Raw genomic sequence first — 17,473 nt, forward strand, 5'->3', positions numbered from 1 at the left:
GATCCTAGTGTTGGCTTTTCCTGCCTCAGCCTCCCGACCGCGGCCGGAGGGAACAGGGGAGACGCCGGAGTTTTGGTCGGAGACGATAACGTTTCTCTCTGCGGAGCCCCGTCACTTCACAAGACACGGGAAACCTCTGTTGGTCTGGAGGAGCTGCAGCAGTTATTTCTGCACAAACGTCCACTGAACATTCACTAGATATTCTCAGAGCTAAACTAACTCTTCTGCAGTGTGGAGTGAGCAGCATGCACGTGAGAGGTGGAGCGAGACAGCGAGAAGGCGCGCGCTGTGAGTGAAGGCAGGCAGAGGAGCAGAGGCTCTGGCCACACGCGAGCGCACGTGTGTTCCGGCCCGGTACATTTATACGCTTAAAAAGTTACAAACAGCCCCTTTAAACCATAAAAATAAAATAAAATAACATGAAAAATTAATAACTATAGAAAAAATTGTGGTAATGATATAGTATTGATAATGAACCTATCCTTGTATCAAATATACTTTAACTACATAATAATAATAATTATTATTATTATTATTTTTTTTTTTATTAATAATCATATTATTATTGTAGTATACTGTATATATAATATATTATTATAATTATTATGAGAAAATGAAAATATAAAAATATAAGATACATTCAAAGTATATATATATATATATATATATATATATATAGTATAGTATTTCTATTGATCTTTAAATCAGAGAACAAAGTGATCACACACACACCAACATCAAGTTTTTATTCTCAGCTTCAGACGCACTGAAACACTAAAATATCCTCCTGCACCATGTCGTATCTCAGCATCATTTCACAGCTAGAAGTTTTAGGGACGATCCAACAGGAACCGACAGCTCTGAAGAGACTTTTGGACAAAACGAGACATTTAAAAGACGTCACCTTAGACTGTGACAGACTGTGCTGCACATGTTTCCCTGTTTCCTGATGTTTCCCTTCCTCACTGATTGATTCCATGAATAACAGAACACACAGATTGATCAACTATTGGTGTAAGGGTTAGTTACAGCGGTAGTTCAGTCTGCTCTGAACGACTCTCTGCTGAGGTCGACTCATTTTACCTGGAAACGATAAGATCACTCTGACAGCATTAATCTGACAGCATCTCAGCCTGCCCTGGTTGTCACGGTAACAGAAACCACAGTGCTAGAATCAGCGAGCTGTCAGCAGCTTCTTATCAACACATCAGTTCCTCAGACACGCAGGTCAGACGAGGATAAATATCATGTGTCAAACTAAAGAGAAGTAAATGATGAGTGAAGCTGCAGCTCTTCCAGTGAGGACAGCACACACAGAGCAGACAGACGGTCTACCTGGACGTCATGGATCACCTGTTGGTGCTGATGCTGCTGCTGCTGTGGAGCTCAGGTAGGACTCTGCTTTAAACATCATGTGTTCTTATTCACACCTTTATATTGATCTTTAAACCAGAGAACCACCTGATCACACACACCAAGGCTGGATTCTAACCCTCATACATATAATTAGGACAATTAGGACAATTATGTAGATACATGCATAAAGCAGCATATTTGTTCACTTCCATGTTGATAAGAGGATTAAATACTGGACTAATCTCCCTTTAAGGTTCATTTTGAACGGATAAAACATGTGATTAATGTGTGATTAATTTGTGATGAATCATGATTCAATATTCTAATTGATTGACAGCCTTAATTTAAAGGAATAAAAGTATTTGTGGGGCCCTACGCAGCTGCATATTCAGCGTATCAGACGGGCCGACACTGATCACCCATCAATTAGAGCTGTCAATCAATTAAAATAGCTCATCTGGATTAATCACAAATTAATCACACATTAATCACACATGTTTTATCCATTCTAAATGAACCTTAAAGGGAGATTTGTCCAGTATTTAATACTCTTATCAACATGGGAGTGGACGAATATGCTGCTTTATGCACAATGTGTATATATATATGTATATATATATACATATATATATATTTATTATTGTAAATCAATAAACGACAGAAAACAATGACAGATATTTTCCTAATTTTCATATTGAAGTAGAAATGTATAAAGAAAAGAATACAGAAATAAATAAGTTTGGGGAAATAAATAAATACAATTGAATAATTTATAAATTAATTTATTGATATAAAATAAATATAAAATAAATGCAAAAATAAATAAATAAATTTAACAAATATGATGCTTTATGTAAATGTATGTATATATGTATTATTGTAAATCACATCTTACTAGTACGTAATGCTAGTATTTATTTAAATTTATATATAAAATTGTCCTAATTTTCATAATGAAGTAGAAATGTATAAAGAAAAGAATACAGAAATAAATAAGTTTGGGGAAATAAATAAGGAAGAAAATGCAAAGGGAAAATAAATAAATACAATTTCATAATTTATAAATGAATTTATTAATTTAAAATGAATAGAAAATAAATGCAAAAAATAAATAAATACATTTAAATGCTAATAAAATGAATACATTAATACTAGGGCGATTAAAATAGTTAATCATGATTAATCACACATTTTTTTATCCGTTCAAAATGAACCTTAAAGGGAGATTTGTCAGGTATTTAATACTCTTATCAACATGGGAGTGGACGAATATGCTGCTTTATGTAAATGAATGTATATATTTATTAATGTAAATCTATTAACACAGAACAATGACAGATATTGATCCAGAAACCCTCACCGGTACTGCATTTAGCATAATTAATGCATTAAAGAAATGAATGGCATTAAAACATATTTGCTTTAACACATTAACTTTGACAGCCCTGGTTATAATCTTTCATATTTTCACCAAGTCAAACCAAGTGTTTGATTCTGTTTCCAGTCAGTTGTTATTGCTGTAGTCAGTGTAGCCGTATGTGTACTCAGTAATGATCTCTCTGGGCGGTGGGCTTCATGGTTAGTGGCGGAGTCCGCCATAGATTCAGACTCATGACACATTGAGAGGAAACGATGCAGCACGTTATCAGTGATGCTGTTTGTAAGCTGCTCTGATTGATATCAGCCTCACTGTTTCCTGTTCACTCTCCTACAGCCGGATCTGAGCTGCATTATCTTACTGATGATACGAACACATGATAACATTTCCTGCTGCTGCTGCTTCACATTAAAACACCTCAACTGGACCAACACAGTGGACTTTTATTGTGAAGCAGCCACAGGAAACACAACGTATTCATCACTGAGGACCAAAACAGGACAGACCATAGACACATGTATATATGTATACATATATATATATACACACACATATATATACACACACATATATATATATATATCATGTCTTTATTCCTCATTTTAAACTGCTCTAAGTTTGGACATTGCTTTAGTTCCACATTAAAACTGTTCCATAGTTTCACTCCACAGATTGAGATACAGAAACTTTTCATGGTCGTATGAACACTATGAGTTTTTAAATTAAATCCCCCCCCTTGTTGAATATTTCTGGTAGCAGGTTCTTTTTAGCCTTAAACATTATTTGTGCTGTGTGAAACTCCACTAGATCTGTAAATCTTAATAACTTTGACTGTAAGAATAAGGAGGTGGTGTGATCCAGATATCGACATTGTGAATAATCCATATTGCTCTTTTTTAGAGAATAGATAGTGAATGTTAATGAACATTTGTAGTTGTTGCCCCAGACCTCCGCACAGTAATTTAAATATGGTAAAACTAGTGAACAGTAGAGAACGTGGAGTGATTTCTGATCCAGAACCTGTTTGGTTTTGTTTAATACTGAGATGCTTCTTTAGTTTCTACATGTTTAATGTGTGATTTCCAGCAGAATCTATCATCTGTTGTTACCACAAGAAATTAGTTCTCGTGAACTCTTTCATTCCCACCCCATCTATCCGATCTAATCCTATGCCTTTGCTCAATTTGCTGTGAGCTGTAACGAGCCTAAGACATGAAACTTGGTACCATAAGGGGCCATGATGTCCTAATGCTTCACATAAAATATGATCTAAATTGGCCACATGGTGGCGCTATCACTGACACACAAAAAAGTGATAAATTAAAAGGCGGGCCCCCACACACCTAAAGTCCAATTGACTTGAAATGTAACACACATGTCCAGCTCCATGTGTTCTACAAAAAAGCCTCTTGGACCGCTGAAGTCCGTCAACTTGATTTCCCGCTTTTTTGAAAAACACGTTTTTGACATTTCCTCCTAAATCAAAGGTCCGATTTCTACCAAATTTTCTGTGTATCATTGTTGGACCAAGCTTTTCAAAAGTTGCATGAAGCCTGTTAATATCTCATTTCATTTTCAAGATGTTAACCAATGAATTTCAAAAGGGCGTGGCTCAACACATAAACAGACTTAAGTCAACAACCAGTTGGCTCATCATCTTGAAACTTGCTTGATATGTCCACAAGAGTACCTAAAACATTCCCTGAACGTTTCATTCAAATCGACCACTAGGGGGAGCGACAAATGAAAAACAAATGGGCGTGGCATAACACAAGTCAGACCGTACATCAGAAATTGTTTGTCCAATCAATACAAAACTCACAGGATATATTTCATAACAATGTTGAACCACGTCTGTAAAACTATTTTTAAATCACTCAAAAGGGGGCGCCATCAGTTCCAAACATGTGCATGGGTCTGGCACAAATTTATCCATAAGTCATTCACAGTTTGTCCAAAATCACCAAACTAACTGGATATTTTTAATTAATCTGTTGAAACATGTCCCCAAAAGGCCAACAAATATGACTGGTGGGACATTGACTGTACAATTACTGAAAGGCTGCATACATTGTCATGATAAAACAAGCGTATGACTGGTCTCACCCTCCGAATTAAACCAGCTGAAGTGACTTTGCTGACGTGCGGCTTTGATTATCGCAAATTGTCCTGTTGAGCGAAAAACGTCTTGAACCTGCGAACTGCCGCTTGCGGCTGCCTTCCGGCCGAGGCACCAACTTAGTCAAAGTCCAGCTCCCCAACCATAAAGATGTTAACAATATAGCCTTTGTCCAATTGGCATACCGCCTGTCTAATGTAGACGTTATAGTGCTTTTTATCCAGAAAAACGCAGCTCCCCCGTTCACTAGTACAGGGTTACAGGCCAGTCTTACCAGGTCCAATATGACGCCCACGTTGACGTATCGCTGCAACGGGCCTGAAGCGTCCAATGCAGCGTCTATGTGTACATTTCTATGGGAGATTTCATGACTCGCTGGGCGCTCCTACACTGCAAATTCTCCAGAGTTAAATATGCCTTGTCAAAGTAAATGAACTCTTTCAGAGTCATTACAACAACAGCCGGAGTAACATACCCTCCAGTGTTGGTGAAAGTGTTCAGAGTTACAAGACTGGTGTACTCTGGAGAGCTCCTCCCACCTCCTCCTCCTCCTCTCCTCCTCTCTCCTCCTCTCCTCCTCTCTCCTCCTCCTCCTCTCCTCCTCTCTCCTCCTCTCCTCCTCTCTCCTCCTCCTCCTCTCCTCCTCTCTCCTCCTCTCCTCCTCTCTCCTCCTCTCTCCTCCTCCTCCTCTCCTCCTCTCTCCATATACTCCAGCTGGTTTTAATAACCAACATTCACTCCAGCTGGTTTTAATAACCAACATACACTCCAGCTGGTTTTAATAACCAACATTCACTCCAGCTGGTTTTAATAACCAACATTCACTCCAGCTGGTTTTAATAACCAACATACACTCCAGCTGGTTTTAATAACCAACATTCACTCCAGCTGGTTTTAATAACCAACATTCACTCCAGCTGGTTTTAATAACCAACATTCACTCCAGCTGGTTTTAATAATCAACATTCACTCCAGCTGGTTTTAATAATCAACATTCACTCCAGCTGGTTTTAATAATCAACATTCACTCCAGCTGGTTTTAATAATCAACATTCACTCCAGCTGGTTTTAATAACCAACATTCACTCCAGCTGGTTTTAATAATCAACATTCACTCCAGCTGGTTTTAATAACCAACATTCACTCCAACTGGTTTTAATAATCAACATTCACTCCAGCTGGTTTTAATAATCAACATTCACTCCAACTGGTTTTAATAATCAACATTCACTCCAGCTGGTTTTAATAATCAACATTCACTCCAGCTGGTTTTAATAATCAACATTCACTCCAGCTGGTTTTAATAACCAACATTCACTCCAGCTGGTTTTAATAACCAACATTCACTCCAGCTGGTTTTAATAATCAACATACACTCCAGATGGTTTTAATAATCAACATTCACTCCAGCTGGTTTTAATAATCAACATTCACTCCAACGCTGCAACGGGCTGAAGCGTCCAATGAAGCGTCTACGTATATATTTCTATGGGAGATTTCATGACTTGCTGGGCGTGCCGACCCAGTATACCCGCCCCTACTCTGCCTCTGTTTGGCTATACCCTTCCAGGCGTTCCAGGTGTCTAACATTAGCCTAGCTATAATACTAACCAGCGCAATGAACTAGAAAGGCCCGAATATTGGCAGTTTTACGAAAATGTATGGTGAATCAAAATTAATTTAATAATAAAATAGCATACGAAAATTTTAAAAAAATGTACTGCGTTGGTTCGTAGTGGCCAAACGGCGGTACTACAACGTCCGTGTCCGACACGTGATGCCATTGGGACGATTTTTAATAGTTTTTTTCTACAAAAGAACCTATATATTTCTACTGATGGATAATACACACCAAGTCAAAGTTGTGACAAGCATTATTATGTGATTAGTTGAAGAATCACACAAAATACCAGTTTCGCAGTGTTGTTTTGTGCACAATTTATTTGTGAAATTGGCAAGTTTCTGAGAAATAAAAAAGCAGCTGGCCATAAATAACAAATTATTTATATAACGGGCATCATTTTTTATTTTTTGTATAACTTGAACTTGTTATTCTTGAAGTCACTGAGAATTGAGAAATACTGAACACTTTTTAGTAAAATGTGTTTATTTGCAAGTTTAGCATGAATAAATGTTACCTTTTGTCTTTGTGTTTACATTCTTTGATATAACTATTTTAAATATAAAAAGTCCATAATCTTATACACACTTTATTCTGCTGTCATGACATCATTTACCACACCGCCTTTATTAGTGCACAGCGGACTGGAGTAGATCCTGAAATTAGCACCGCTATGTACTGAATCCACAATCGTGAACTACTGAAAGATTCACTCCCACATTGTTCTGCATACTGCCGACTAAATGAAGGATTAAGTTTGCAGACTGTAAACACTGAAGTATACTCAAGCAAGACGCATCACATGACTGACGGCCGGGCCGGTCTCAAGGCACCCTGTCAGCAGCTTCGTCACATCTCCAAAACTGTTGCAAGACATTTCCAAACAGGCGTTATTTGGATAAACTGACCACAAACTGGGAATCTAAATGTTTACTTTCTGGCGTTAATACATATTAAAACTAAATAAAGTGACATATTAACAGCTTTTATCTCACATGACTGACGGCCAGGCCGGTCTCAAGGCACCCCGCTAGCGGCTCCATCACGTCTCCAAAAATATACTTAAACAATAAATATTTGTGTTTCTACAGGACTCCAGGCTGAAGAAAATCACAACTCAACACGTAAATAAAAAAAGAGAAATAAAGAAATAAAGTCAAGTCTCAGTTTAATCTTTTCTTAAATTCACTTCCTTTACTGACGACTCTCTTGTTTCTGTTCAGAGTCTGAAGATGTCAGGTTGGTGGGAGGAGACAGTCGCTGTGCAGGAACACTGGAGCTGAAACATCAGGGAGACTGGAGACCAGTGAGTGACTATGACCGGAGACCAGTGAGGGGCTATTACTATGGCTGGATCCTGAAGGAAGCAGCTGCTGCCTGCAGAGAGTTAGACTGTGGCTCTGCTGTTTCTGTAGAACAGAGAGAGGAGTCCTCACAGAGATCTGTGTGGAGCATCAGGTATGACTGTGTTCAGTCTGGATCTGCTCTGAGGGAGTGTGCAATATCAGGTTCCTCTAACTCCATCCTGGATCTCAACTGCTCAGGTAAGCCCATCAGTGACATCATCAGTGACATCATCTATGACAGTAATGTACCCACAATGACACACACATGCAGCAGCTAGAATCCCAGCAGACTGTCTCCAGCAGCCATGATGGAGTCTGTTGATCTGCTGCCTCCATACATCAGCTGCTGAATGTGTAGTATTAGTGTTTTGCAACATACTATTTGTCCTACACCACCATCCACTGGTTGTACTGAGTTAGACTTCCTGTTGAGATGCAAACATGGAAATAAAGGGGTTAGCCACCACGTTGAGACGAGCACCGTGTCCAACGCTTCTTTAAGTTGTTAGAGCCCACAGTAATAATATAACAGAATGCACCAAGATATATATCTGTAGATGTGAAATAGGCTTGTCGCGGTAGTCGGTGTTACATGGTGGTCGGGCACACACCGATTACATTACGTCCCCACCGTCCCCACCGTCCCCACCCTCGTCTTGCTTTTGTTACAGAAATAAAACCCATTTAGTTCATGTTGGTGTATCAGCAGCATGTTATCAACAGATAGTCGGACGACGGACGCTACGATCTGAAAGTGAATTCATCTGCTCTGTAAGGAGTCAGCTCAGAGTAGCAGGAGTCAGGTTTCACACACGGGACGAGACAGAGTTGACAGACAAGACGATGGCGGAGGATTTGGTGTCGAAGCGAAAAGCAAACGCACCTATTTGGCAATATTTCAGATTTAAACCCAAATGCTGTGAGGGATCCACAACGTTAATGAGGTAATCGTCGCGAGGAGGACGGAGCGGTCACAGCTGGTGTGTGCGGCGCAGCGGCGCCAGGTAGACCTCTACAGCCCTTCAGGAAAAGCTCTACTGGAGAGGCGAGACACACCGCCACCCGGCGGTAGAGATCAGAGTCAGCACGCTACACATGTTGACCGTCATCTGTTCTTGTAAAATGTCCGGTGTAATCGGTAACACCGGTGTTGCCATAAGTTCATTAACCGGAGGGAACATTTCCTCACCGTCACATCACTGATATGAAACATACATGTCTGCTGCTTCAGGAGTCCCCTCAGCCAACCAGCAACCAGCCTGAAAGGACTCCTTCTTCAGCTTTACAGCTTTCTGATGATGAACTCATGTTGGAACTGTTCTGAGTCCAGTTGGAATCACTGAGTTGTTGTTTCATGACATCTTTTTATTGAGTGTCTGGTGTCTTTTATCTCTCTCTATTTCATCTTCTATCATCTCTCCAGACTCTGTCAGGCTGGTGAATGGGACTAGTCTGTGCTCAGGCAGACTGGAGGTGAAGACTAACCAGTCTAACCACTCTAACCAGTGGTGGTCCTCAGTGTGTGAAGCTGACTTTGACCAGCAGGATGCAGAGGTGGTCTGTAGGCAGCTTGGCTGTGGGGCTCCTTCAGTCCTCCAGGGGGCGCTCTATGGAGACGTGGAGGCTTCAATGTGGACCAAAGAGTTCCAGTGTGGAGGAACTGAGTCTGCTCTCCTGGACTGTAGAAGCTCAGGCTCAGATAGAAACACCTGCTCACCTGGCAAAGCTGTTGGACTCACCTGCTCAGGTAGAAGAGGAGCTGCAGCTCTGATCTGGTTCATTTCTGTTCTAATGAAACTCACTTTATTCTTTTACTGACGACTCTCTTGTTTCTGTTCAGAGCCTGTCAGGTTGGTGGGAGGAGACAGTCGCTGTGCAGGAACACTGGAGCTGAAACATCAGGGAGACTGGAGACCAGTGAGTGGCCGTTACTCTGACTGGATCCTGAAGGAAGCATCAACTGTCTACAGAGAGTTGGACTGTGGCTCTGCTGTTTCTGTAGAAGAGAGAGAGGAGTCCTCAGACAGATCTGTGTGGATCATCATGTCTGACTGTGTTCAGTCTGGATCTGCTCTGAGGGAGTGTGCAACATCAACTTCCTCTGACTACATCCTGAATCTCACCTGCTCAGGTAAGCCCATCAGTGACATCATCTATGACATCATCTATGACAGTAATGTTTCCAGTATGTTCCTTCCTCCGTCACAGTGACAGTCGGTGGTTTCCATTGGACTGAACTGTAAAGTTATCCAGGACAATGACATCCTAAAGTGTAGAGAAGTGTATGGAGAGCTGTTTTAACATTTAATAGCTCAGCTTGACTATCAAGAATTAACATTAGAGATATCTACAACTACATTCTGACTAGTCGTAATCACATTGTGACTAATCAAGAGTTCTTATTCCAGATATCTATAACCTCATTGTGACTAGTCAGAATTAAATTGTAGATATCTGAAACTGGAGTTACGACTAGTCATAATTCAGTTGTGGATATCCGTAATGAGGAACCCCATACACCGAGAAGACTTAAGCAAAGTATACACAGATGTATCGTCCCTCATAGCTCCTTCGGCGAGCCTCCTCGCTCCTCCTGATGCATTTTAGGAATTGGGATTTCCTTCAAGATGGAGCGCTGAGATCGATTTCTGGATCACAAGCCGGAGCATCGAGGATCAAGGAGACGAGGAGACGAGGAGACGAGGAGACACAAGATCAGGTCCATGTAGTTGAACGGAGGGTCAACAAAACAGAAAAACGTTTAAACGTAAACGGCGGTGCATTGAACACTCTGTTGTGCTACGCTAATGCACTGCCTTTATAATACGGCGGGGTTCGTGCACGTCGCGGCTGATTGGGTAACACCTCTGACACACCCACCAAATGAGAGGAAACGCACCTCAAAGCCTGTTGTGCATCATTTCCAGGAAACACGCCGTTCAACCCGGAAACCGTAGCAAACCAGTGCACGCTGTTTTCAGACTGAACGTGCTCCGGCTCTCAGCCAATCATCTCTCTGTGTTTACAGACCTGCTGCTTCAGCCCAACATCTCTGGGTCCTCCTCCGTGGACCGGGTCTCCGAGGCCCAGCAGCAGGGGTTTCACGTGCTCAGGGACTCCACCTTCACCATCAGCTGCTCCGTCCAGCCACAGTACCCAGGAGGCTCCTTCCATCTCACCTTCACCTCCTCCACCTCAGCACTCAACTACACCCAGCCAGCTGTCAATCACTCCGCCCACTTCCTGTTTCCTGCTGCAGAGCCCGCCCACCAAGGAAGCTACAGATGTGTTTATCACGTCTATGTTTTTTCTCACGACTTCTTCTCTGAGAGCCGTCTGATCTCTCTCACCGTCGCAGGTAAGCTGACTGTTTACATGCAGGTTTGGAAAATGTGGAAATGATCAGCTGACAACAGAGAAGCTTTCATTCTCTAATCAAGGATTGGGCTTATTTTAATAATTAAGGACTTTGCTTATTTCATAAGAAGTTTACTTTATTTTCTTATTACATAAAAATTTTACAAATGTTTGTACTTCATGAATTTACGTAATTTTGTTATTAAGAGTTTTGTTTATTTATAATTAAAGATTTTACTTAATTTTGTAATTAAGGACTTTCTTTAATTTCATAATAATTTTCCTAATCTTTGTATTTAAGAAGTTTGATGAATTTTGTCGGAGCCTTCAGAGATCATAGAGATTAAAACATGAATACAAATTAGAGGTTTATTCTACGTGGAGATGACGTCACTTTAGGACGTCTGCTCACAACCGATTAAAGACAGAGATGTAGTACTAGTAGTACTTCATTTAAGTAGTACTAGTAGTACTTCATTTAAGTAGTACTAGTAGTACTTCATCAAAGTACTTTAAGGGTTATGACATGTTCAGTCATAATAAGTCTGTGCATGTTGTTGTTTGTGGAATGACACTGTGACTACTGTCATTGTGTTCCACATGTCATATAGTAACCACACTTGTACAAAGTGGATGAATGTCAACAGCAAACAGTCTGCTGGAGGACGGAGCATGTTTGGTTGTAAACATATCAAAGTCTCACTAAAGTCACGTCAGTTGTATTTCTACAGATTAATCTCAGAGGACTTTCTAATCTGTCCAACAAAGAACAGTCTCCGTCCTCAGAGCCTGGATTCACATAAAGAGGATTGAAGAAGTGCTTTTAGATTTCAGGTCACTACAGTTTGTGTTTAATGGGAGCTGTTGGACTCATGATGTCATGTGATGTGATGTGATGACTGTCCATGTGTTTGATCAGATCTAAGGCCTTTCATCATCAGAGCGATCGTCCTGCCGCTGATTCTGCTGTTGGCGAACATTGGCCTTTACTTCTACTATAAGGTACTGACACACGTCTGTTGTTCAGACCGCTGACTGACATGAAGCACTCAGTCTGTGTTTATTGAAGTGAAGAGAGAGGAGTGATGCAGGAAGTCACATCTGTGTGCTGTCATGTGTCTCCAGGGCAAGAGGGGGCAGAGGCCGAGCAGACGGGAGAAGGCTGAGCCGGATTATTATAACCTGGGTGTTCCTGCAGCTGAAGAGGAAGGAGCTCAGGGAGCAGAGTAGCACCTCCAAGGAGCTCATCTCACATCCAGATGGATTTATAACACACAACCCAGCAGCAGCTCATTTTAGACGCATGTTCCCTTCAAACAAGAAGGCTGCTTCTATTCTATTACATTAGGGCTGTGTATTGGCAAGAGTCAGGCGATACGATACGTATCATGATACAGGGGTTACCATTCAGTATATCACCATATATTAAGATACTGTAAGCAAGGCGATAGATTGTAACTTTTTTATGCATTTAACATGTATCACAGTCCCTGTAACATCCAACATCCAACACTTCATTTTACAGCTCCGCACCTTTATACTCTACTATATTTGTCTTACTCTCAACCATAGACTGTATATAAAGATGGACGACATGACAGCTCCCAAAAAGTGAAGCTAAAACATCTGGATCGCCCCCTGGTGGCTGGCTGCAGTATAGCTCATAAGTCCCGCCTCCTCCGTGTTAGTGGATGGGACATGGGCCAAACTAAAGAAGTCCCAAAGATGGTTTCTGTCAGTTTAGATAGTTTTCATTATCTTGTTCATTTTTCTGATCATTTTTGGTGTTAATACGTGTACTTGTACTTAACTCTTGTGTACTTGAGGAATTTTCTTATTTCATAAGAATTTTACTTAGTTTTGAACTTAAGGAATTTTCTTATTTTGTACTTTATGAATTTACGTAATTTTGTAAATAAGAATTTTGTTTATTTCCGAATTAAGGATTTTACTGCATTTGTAATTAAGAATTTTGCATATTTTTGTACTTCAGGAATTTTCTTATTTCATAAGAATTGTACTTAACTTTGTACTTAAGGAATTTTCTTATTTTGTAAGAATTTTGCATATTTTTGTACTTAAGGAATTTACGTAACTTTGTAATTAAGAATTTAGCTTATTTTTCGTAATTAAGGATTTTACTTCATTTGTAATTGAGGATTTTTTTTTTATTTCATAAGAATTCTGATTATTTTTGTATTTAAGAAGTTTGATGAATTTTGTCGGAGCCTTCAGAGATCATAGAGATTAAAACATGAATACAAATTAGAGGTTTATTCTACGTGGAGATGACGTCACTTTAGGACGTCTGCTCACAACCGATTAAAGACAGAGATGTAGTACTAGTAGTACTTCATTTAAGTAGTACTAGTAGTACTTCATCTAAGTAGTACTAGTAGTACTTCATTTAAGTAGTACTAGTAGTACTTCATCTAAGTAGTACTAGTAGTACTTCATCAAAGTGCTTTAAGGGTTATGACATGTTCAGTCATAATAAGTCTGTGCATGTTGTTGTTTGTGGAATGACACTGTGACTACTGTCATTGTGTTCCACATGTCATATAGTAACCACACTTGTACAAAGTGGATGAATGTCAACAGCAAACAGTCTACTGGAGGACGGAGCATGTTTGGTTGTAAACATATAAAAGTCTCACTAAAGTCACGTCAGTTGTATTTCTACAGATTAATCTCAGAGGACTTTCTAATCTGTCCAACAAAGAACAGTCTCCGTCCTCAGAGCCTGGATTCACATAAAGAGGATTGAAGAAGTGCTTTTAGATTTCAGGTCACTACAGTTTGTGTTTAATGGGAGCTGTTGGACTCATGATGTCATGTGATGTGATGTGATGACTGTCCATGTGTTTGATCAGATCTAAGGCCTTTCATCATCAGAGCGATCGTCCTGCCGCTGATTCTGCTGTTGGCGAACATTGGCCTTTACTTCTACTATAAGGTACTGACACACGTCTGTTGTTCAGACCGCTGACTGACATGAAGCACTCAGTCTGTGTTTATTGAAGTGAAGAGAGAGGAGTGATGCAGGAAGTCACATCTGTGTGCTGTCATGTGTCTCCAGGGCAAGAGGGGGCAGAGGCCGAGCAGACGGGAGAAGGCTGAGCCGGATTATTATAACCTGGGTGTTCCTGCAGCTGAAGAGGAAGGAGCTCAGGGAGCAGAGTAGCACCTCCAAGGAGCTCATCTCACATCCAGATGGATTTATAACACACAACCCAGCAGCAGCTCATTTTAGACGCATGTTCCCTTCAAACAAGAAGGCTGCTTCTATTCTATTACATTAGGGCTGTGTATTGGCAAGAGTCAGGCGATACGATACGTATCATGATACAGGGGTTACCATTCAGTATATCACCATATATTAAGATACTGTAAGCAAGGCGATAGATTGTAACTTTTTTATGCATTTAACATGTATCACAGTCCCTGTAACATCCAACATCCAACACTTCATTTTACAGCTCCGCACCTTTATACTCTACTATATTTGTCTTACTCTCAACCATAGACTGTATATAAAGATGGACGACATGACAGCTCCCAAAAAGTGAAGCTAAAACATCTGGATCGCCCCCTGGTGGCTGGCTGCAGTATAGCTCATAAGTCCCGCCTCCTCCGTGTTAGTGGATGGGACATGGGCCAAACTAAAGAAGTCCCAAAGATGGTTTCTGTCAGTTTAGATAGTTTTCATTATCTTGTTCATTTTTCTGATCATTTTTGGTGTTAATACGTGTACTTGTACTTAACTCTTGTGTACTTGAGGAATTTTCTTATTTCATAAGAATTTTACTTAGTTTTGAACTTAAGGAATTTTCTTATTTTGTACTTTATGAATTTACGTAATTTTGTAAATAAGAATTTTGTTTATTTCCGAATTAAGGATTTTACTGCATTTGTAATTAAGAATTTTGCATATTTTTGTACTTCAGGAATTTTCTTATTTCATAAGAATTGTACTTAACTTTGTACTTAAGGAATTTTCTTATTTTGTAAGAATTTTGCATATTTTTGTACTTAAGGAATTTACGTAACTTTGTAATTAAGAATTTAGCTTATTTTTCGTAATTAAGGATTTTACTTCATTTGTAATTGAGGATTTTTTTTTTATTTCATAAGAATTCTGATTATTTTTGTATTTAAGAAGTTTGATGAATTTTGTCGGAGCCTTCAGAGATCATAGAGATTAAAACATGAATACAAATTAGAGGTTTATTCTACGTGGAGATGACGTCACTTTAGGACGTCTGCTCACAACCGATTAAAGACAGAGATGTAGTACTAGTAGTACTTCATTTAAGTAGTACTAGTAGTACTTCATCTAAGTAGTACTAGTAGTACTTCATTTAAGTAGTACTAGTAGTACTTCATCTAAGTAGTACTAGTAGTACTTCATCAAAGTGCTTTAAGGGTTATGACATGTTCAGTCATAATAAGTCTGTGCATGTTGTTGTTTGTGGAATGACACTGTGACTACTGTCATTGTGTTCCACATGTCATATAGTAACCACACTTGTACAAAGTGGATGAATGTCAACAGCAAACAGTCTGCTGGAGGACGGAGCATGTTTGGTTGTAAACATATCAAAGTCTCACTAAAGTCACGTCAGTTGTATTTCTACAGATTAATCTTAGAGGACTTTCTAATCTGTCCAACAAAGAACAGTCTCCGTCCTCAGAGCCTGGATTCACATAAAGAGGATTGAAGAAGTGCTTTTAGATTTCAGGTCACTACAGTTTGTGTTTAATGGGAGCTGTTGGACTCATGATGTCATGTGATGTGATGTGATGACTGTCCATGTGTTTGATCAGATCTAAGGCCTTTCATCATCAGAGCCATCGTCCTGCCGCTGATTCTGCTGTTGGCGAACATTGGCCTTTACTTCTACTATAAGGTACTGACACACGTCTGTTGTTCAGACCGCTGACTGACATGAAGCACTCAGTCTGTGCTTATTGAAGTGAAGAGAGAGGAGTGATGCAGGAAGTCACATCTGTGTGCTGTCATGTGTCTCCAGGGCAAGAGGGGGCAGAGGCCGAGCAGACGGGAGAAGGCTGAGCCGGATTATTATAACCTGGGTGTTCCTGCAGCTGAAGAGGAAGGAGCTCAGGGAGCAGAGTAGCACCTCCAAGGAGCTCATCTCACATCCAGATGGATTTATAACACACAACCCAGCAGCAGCTCATTTTAGACGCATGTTCCCTTTAAACAAGAAGGCTGCTTCTATTCTATTACATCATATACTATATTTGTTTCACTCTCAACATGAAAACCAACAATGTGTTAGTCTCTTCTCTGTAGATCTGGAGCACATCCAGGGTTGGTGAAGCACATCTGCTGCCACGTTGACAATCTGTTGGTGTTTGTGATTCAACAATATCTATAATGAATGAATCAAAGTCATGTAGCCAGCAAACAAAGTAGAGGATTAAAAACCAGAGGCTGTTTTCACACCAGTTTCATCTGGTTAGTGACACATGAACTTTATGAGCTCACTTTAGCGCTCCCTTGTGGTTCACATGGCTCATTTATTGTTGTGAGCACGACCACATTTAGCTAAAGAAATAACCATAATAATACAAATGGGAGCAAAAATAAAACAGTATTAACAGCTTATAGTGTGATGAAGGAATTTTAGTATTTCATTAGAATTTTGCTTAATTTTGTACATAAGAAAAATTTATAATTGAGGTTTTTACTTTTACTACCTTTTACTAAATTTTCATAATTAAATCATTTACTTATTTTTTAAGAATTTTACTTAATTTTGTAATTAAGGAGTTTGAAAATATTCATAATTCAGTAATTTACTTATTTTTTTAAGAATTTCACTTAATTTTGTAATTAAGGATTTTGCAAATTTTCATAATTAAGTAATTTACTTATTTTTTAAGAATTTCTTAATTATGTAATTAAGCAATTTTCTTATCACATAAGAATTTTAAATTTTACTTAATTTTATTACAGTAGAATTTCGCTAATTTTTGTATATAAGGAGTTTACGTAATTTTACACTTAAAGAATGTGCTTCATTTCTATGAATTTTACTTATTTTTGTATTCAAGGAATTTTAAAGAATTTTTTACTTTTGGAATTTTCTTAATGTTGTACTTAACAAATTTACACAAATTTATAATTGAGGATTTTACTTTAACTACTTTTTTTCTAATGAAGGATTTTGCTCATTTCATAAGAATTTCACTTAATGTCGTAATAAAGGATTTTGCAAGTCATTCATGATTAAGTACATATTTTTTTAAGAATTTTACTTAATTTTGTG

General features: G+C 39.2%; 1 protein-coding gene across 1 annotated transcript in view; it reads left to right on the forward strand.

The window, feature by feature from the left end:
* Nucleotides 1-1,344: 1,344 nt before the first annotated feature.
* The window catches only part of LOC141784039 (scavenger receptor cysteine-rich type 1 protein M130-like), a 16,829-nt gene continuing 700 nt past the window's right edge, over nucleotides 1,345-17,473 (forward strand). The window contains exons 1-8 of the mRNA XM_074661721.1: nucleotides 1,345-1,390; nucleotides 7,566-7,598; nucleotides 7,698-8,018; nucleotides 9,244-9,567; nucleotides 9,661-9,951; nucleotides 10,849-11,178; nucleotides 16,005-16,087; nucleotides 16,211-17,473. The exon at nucleotides 16,211-17,473 is cut by the window's right edge and continues 700 nt beyond it. Coding sequence (XP_074517822.1) covers nucleotides 1,345-1,390; nucleotides 7,566-7,598; nucleotides 7,698-8,018; nucleotides 9,244-9,567; nucleotides 9,661-9,951; nucleotides 10,849-11,178; nucleotides 16,005-16,087; nucleotides 16,211-16,315 — 1,533 coding nt within the window. The 3' untranslated portion in view covers nucleotides 16,316-17,473. The remainder of the gene's footprint in view (nucleotides 1,391-7,565; nucleotides 7,599-7,697; nucleotides 8,019-9,243; nucleotides 9,568-9,660; nucleotides 9,952-10,848; nucleotides 11,179-16,004; nucleotides 16,088-16,210) is intronic.

Source organism: Sebastes fasciatus, chromosome 15 (genome assembly GCF_043250625.1).
Source record: "Sebastes fasciatus isolate fSebFas1 chromosome 15, fSebFas1.pri, whole genome shotgun sequence".
Taxonomy (NCBI): Eukaryota; Metazoa; Chordata; class Actinopteri; order Perciformes; family Sebastidae; genus Sebastes; species Sebastes fasciatus.